A 5,760-nucleotide genomic window follows, 5' to 3' on the forward strand; every position below is an offset into this window, starting at 1 on the left:
CTTCTCAGTATTTAGGGACTTTGAAAGTCTTAGACCAAAAGCTTTCACAGAAACAGAGCACTGAGCCTGAAAAAGCAGATGATGTAAGGGCAGCTATTTATCAGGCAGCTATTATGAACCTGTTACTTTAGTAACATGACCAGCTACCTTAATTTTCTAACATTTATTTTAGTGAATTACTTTCAAAAATTACAATAATTATTTTTTTAAGGGAGAGAAATTAGTGTTACATAGTGTCAAGTTTTGACCTAACTTGGAAGAATTGTGTTATAAATGACACCAGCCTGGTATGAGTTGCTTGTCTCTGCTGATAAAAACAAACATATTCCTTATGTTGACAAGAATATTGAAGACTCCATGACCTGAAATGGCTATGAATTTTCCTGAATCCCTGATCAGTTAAAAGCAGCAGAGAGTATTCAGGATAGTATTGAATTACTATCATCACCACTTTAATAATCTGTCAGCCATATGATTTTACTGTTCTACTTTTCAAGTCTTTTGTTGTTTTTGTTGTTGATTGCCATCGAGTCAAGCACTACTCATAGCAACCCTATGAAAAAAATTGCTGAAGTTTTCCTATAACTATTATCGTTTCTCAAAGTTCATTGAGTTTCCAGGAGCATGTTAATCACTTCATGTTTGCTTTTACAAACTTTTCCAAGTTAAATAACTTTGTCTTCTTGCTTCTGTGCATAGTTTAGGACTGCCACGTGAAACTGGAGCAGGGGGAGAGGTAGTCTAATGACACCAGTGTCCTTTGCCCCAAAGTCCTATCACTCCACATCTGCGAGTACAATGCTGCAGCAGAATTCTTTTCCTTCACCTCTGTTTTTAATCTGTTACCTGACTTTTACTTTGAATAGATTACTTTAACTCTTATTTCTTAATTTCATCATTTGTGAAAAAACAATAGCAGTAATAATACTATTGTTATGAGGATTATATCCACTAAAAAATAAAATGGCAAGTATAACATGTAAATTATATGACAGGCCCTGATGCACTTTTGTTTTCATTGCTGTTTCTATTTCCAATTGCAGTACTTTCAGAGTTTTATCCTATATGATTACTGCTGTCCGGTGCTGTCAGATTGGTTCTGATTCGTAGCGAACCTGCATGCAATGTTGTTGTTGTTATATTCTGAGTCACCTGCTACTAATAGCTACACTATGTACAACACATCTGAATTCTGCCCTGTCCTAAGCCAGTATCACTGACTCTGACACACCTGCCAGCATTGCCCCAGTTACTATGTCAATCCATCTCATCCGGGGTCCTCTTCTCCTGTGCTGTCCCTCCACCCTTCAAGCGTGATGTCCTTCTCTAAGGATTGGTCCTACCTGGCCACGTGCCCAAAGTGTATGGGACAGAGCTTCAGAATCCTTGCCTCCTAGGAGACACTTGATTTCACCCTCTTCAACTCCCAGTCCTGCATCTTCCTTACAGTCTGATTGTGCTTAAGCCTGCTGTCGCAATCACTATGTCATTCTGTCTCATTGAGATCATTCTCTCTTTGCCTGACTGTCCATGTTTCTATCGTGATGCCTTTTTTTCAGAGATTGGCCCCCCTTGATGGCAATCCCAAAATATGTGAGATGACATTTTCCCATCTTCACCTCTAAGGAGCCCTCTGACTGCACATTCTTAAAACTTGACTTCATTTATCACTTGGCCAAGAATATAAAAGCTTATAATATACCAGCTTTTAGATTTCCTCTTTTTCTCTTGAATTTTATCTTTACCATTGAGATCATCCTCTACTCTGCTCTTAGTCCTGTTTGACCCTTTTCCATTGACTGTAGCTGGATGCTTGTTCATCTATACTCTTCATCTCTTCCCCCTAATTCTTGTCTATTAGCTTTTGTGCTTTTTCATCTACACTTCCATGTTAGCCTATGTTGTTGTTGCTACATGCTATTGAGTCGGAACAAAATCATAACTAACCCTATAGCAAGTTTCAGAGGCTGCAAATCACATGGGAGGAAATTGCCCATCTTTCTCCTATGGAGCAGCTGGTGGATTCAAGTGGCATTCCTTTGGGTTGACAACACAACTTCTTGCCCCCCAGGCCACCAGAGCTCCCTTGGTAAGGCTATGCTCTTGTTGTTAGTTAGGTTCCATTGAGTCTGCTACAACTGCTAGTGATCCTATGAACAACAAATCTGAACCGTGTCCTATCCTACTCCATCCTCATGATCTCTGTTAGCCTAAAAACATACTCAAATTCTCTAGTCTTCAAAAAAAAACCATCATGAGTAAAACTATTTTCATTGTGCTCTTCAGTGATAAGCAGATTTAGGAAGAAACACAGTCCCAAAATGAACAGCACCATGAATCAGTACAGTCATAAGACAGCCAGATGTGGGATATGCCTGTATGCCTTTATCCTGCAGTTTCTGGTGGGTTCGAATTGGTACCTTGAGGTTAGCTTCTGAATGCTTTAACCATAATACCACTGAAGTTCTTGAGATAGTAAAGATTACAGAATTAATATTATGCAATAATGTTGCCTGTTACCATCTTCATAGCATTAGGAATGCCTGTTAACCCCATTTATAGCATTAAACTGCTCTGGTTAGAGTTTTATTCTTATTTACTCTTCATAATGCAGTGAGGTAGAAAACTTTTTACTTATAAACAATTTTATCTATGTATTTTATGTCACTTACTATAAAGGAAATATATATTTTAAAGTGTTATAAAGGAAAGAATATTGTGGGATTAGCTATTAAAGTGAGACAGCATGTGTGTCCTAATATAGTAGGTATTTGAAACATGGAATATTTATGGTTAGTAAAAATATGATGCCAGCAAGTGCTAGAGTTTACATACAAGCAAGATTCTGCTGAAAATTATCCAAAAACATTTAGAACAATAGTCAACAGAGAACTGCCAGATGTGCAGGCTGGATTTAGAAGGGGCTGTGGTACTAAGGACATTATAGCTAATGTTAGATGGATCTTAGCAGAAAGCAAAGAATACCAGAAGAATGTCTATCTGTACTTTATTGACTATGCAAAGGCTTTTGACTCTGTGTAGATCACAACAAGCTGTGGCTGACTCTGAGAAGAATGGGAATCCCAGAACATTTGATTGTGTTAATGCAAAACTTATACTTGGACCAAGAGGCAGTTGTCAGAACAGAGCACGGAGAAACTACATGGTTCAAAATCAAGAAGGGGTTTTGTATTCTGTCTCCATACCTTTTCAATCTGTATGCAGACAGATCATCCGAGACACTGGGCTATACAAAGAGGAATGTGACATCAGAATTGGTGGAAGAATCATCAACAACCTGCATTATGCAGATGACACAATCCTGCTTGCTGAAACTGAGGAGGACCTGAAGCGCTTGCTGCAGAAGATCAAGAACTATAGCCTCCTATGAGGACTGAAGCAAAGATTCTCACCACTGGGCCAGTTGGTAGCATCAGCATGGATGGTGAAGAGATTGAGATAGTTGACAGTTTTAATTTACTTGACTCCATGGTCAACACTCTTGGTAACAGCAGCCAGGAAATCAGGAGACGAATTGCATTGGGAAGGTTGGCTGTGAGGGACCTCTCAGGAGTGCTGAGGAGCAACGATGTCAGACTGGAGACTAAAGTGCGCCTGATCCAGGCTATAGTATTCGCAATTACATGCTATGCATCAGAGAGTTGGACAGTATATAGGGATGATAGAAAGAGAATTGATGCCTTTGGGCTGTGGTTCTGGAGAAGAGTGTTGAATATACCATGGACTGCTAGGAGAACAAACAGGTTTGTCATGGAGAGGGTGAAGCCAGAATGCTCCTTGGAGTCAAGGATTCTGAAGCTTCGTCTGACATATTTTGGGCATTTTGCAAGGAGGAACTAGTCCTTGCAGAGGGACATCATGTTTGGCAGAGTGGAGGGGCGGTGAAGGAGAGGAAGACCTTTGATGAGATGGATCGATTCTCTGACTGGAGAGGTGGGAATGAGTGCATTTTTGAGACGGCTAGGTTGTCACAGGGTAGAAGAGCGTATAGAGCTCTTGTACATAGTGTTGCTATGAGTCTCAAGTGACTTGATGGCATATAACAGCAACAACAACTAGCAACTTTACCCAATTTAACTTACTTTAATTAACGGTAATTTTTATGCCCATAAGATTCCTGATATTGTTTTCCGTAAATATTTTATTATGGAATATTTTAAAGTTATACTATTAAAATTTAGTACCATTTATTAGTATACTTTGAAAATAAAAAATGGATTTCTTTCTCACAATGTAGTAGAGCAATAACTGAGAAATGCAGTTTAAAATAGGCTTTAAAATACAATGGATAACTCACATGACTTGTTTAATAAATCTGCTTATCCCATTCTAAATGAAGTATGTGTATTAAGGAATAATTGTTGTATATGATAAATGTCAAAGTGATTAAAGATAAATATAGATATGATATCTATATATTTTTCTGAATGCTTATATACACTGATATATATATTTATATATTGATATTGATATATATAATTTTCCCCAAACAGAAAAGAACTACTAAAAGAGAAGAGGCATCAGCCTCATTTGAAGCCTGGAAAGCTATGAAAGAAAAGGAAGCAAAGAAAACAGCTGTAAGAAAGAGGCTTGAGGAGAAAAATAAGAAGAAAATGGAACAGGAGAATGCAGTGAGGAAAGAAGAAGCACTCCAAGTATTGAAAAAATTTTAATACAATTTTTAAGAATGATTTGGTTTTTATTAAGTTTATACAGTAGATACTGTAAGTGTAAAAGGAAAATGTATGTTTATAAAATAATTCTGAATTTTTTGTAGGCATTTGAGAAATGGAAAGAAAAAAAGATCGAGTATCTGAGAGAGAAAAATAGAAAGGAGAAAGAATATGAAAGAGCAAAGAAGCAGAAAGAGGAGGAAGCTGTGGCTGAGAAAAGGAAAGATAACATAGCTGCAGTTGAAAAATGGTAATCCAAAATAATAAACATTTCAATAATCTTAAACTAATTACTCTTAAGAGTTTACTAGAATTTATTTACTTGACATTTAAAGTTTTAATTCCACAATCTTTACTATATTAAGAATCCTGGTGGTGTAATGGTTAAAGTGTTCAGCTGCTAACCTCAAGGCAGCAATTTGAATCCACCAGTAACAGCAGGAGATAGATAACATTGTCTTTTCCATAAAGATTTATAGCTTTAGAACCCCTGTTGTTTAAGTCTGCCATGCCCTTTAGCAGTTCACTGAGTCAGAATCAACAGCAGTGTTGTGTACTATCCTACACAGGAATGAAAGAAAGGAAGCATTTTTCAAGCAAAAGGAGAAAGAGAAAATAAATGAGAAAAAAAAGGAAGAACTTAAAAAAGCGGAAAAAAAAGATAAAGATAAACAAGCCCTTGATGAATATGACAGATGGCTGGTAAGTATTGTTTTTAATGCACTCATGTTTTACATTTTTACGTTGTTTATTCATTTATCTTTTTTATTTGTTATTTATCTGACCAATCAACTATTGAATAATGAGCCTTTTCTTAGATAAACAGTATGTTAAGTGTTTGGAAAAGTTATCTGAGAGTCTGTCCTGTCCCTCCTACAACTTTTCATCCTAATTCATTGTAACTTCTATTGTATTTCACATTTCCTCTACTAAATCCTAAAAACATAATCATGCATGTATACTTCCTTGTTTATTGTTATTTTTCTTGTTGTATTTCCCATTCTAATTATTATTCTTTTTTTAATTTTTTTTTTTTTTTTTCATGAAAGTTTACAGAGACTTTGGA

The 5,760-nt window shown here is 36.6% G+C and overlaps 1 protein-coding gene across 1 annotated transcript in view; it reads left to right on the forward strand.

Moving 5' to 3' along the window:
- MAP9 (microtubule-associated protein 9) overlaps positions 1 to 5,760 on the forward strand; it is a 48,412-nt gene that overhangs the window by 24,476 nt on the left and 18,176 nt on the right. Inside the window, exons 10-12 of the mRNA XM_006884492.1 lie at positions 4,515 to 4,676; positions 4,799 to 4,944; positions 5,264 to 5,396. Coding sequence (XP_006884554.1) covers positions 4,515 to 4,676; positions 4,799 to 4,944; positions 5,264 to 5,396 — 441 coding nt within the window. The remainder of the gene's footprint in view (positions 1 to 4,514; positions 4,677 to 4,798; positions 4,945 to 5,263; positions 5,397 to 5,760) is intronic.

The sequence above is a fragment of the Elephantulus edwardii genome, unplaced genomic scaffold, assembly GCF_000299155.1.
Source record: "Elephantulus edwardii isolate Elephantulus edwardi_28Jun2011 unplaced genomic scaffold, EleEdw1.0 scaffold00034, whole genome shotgun sequence".
NCBI lineage: Eukaryota > Metazoa > Chordata > Mammalia > Macroscelidea > Macroscelididae > Elephantulus > Elephantulus edwardii.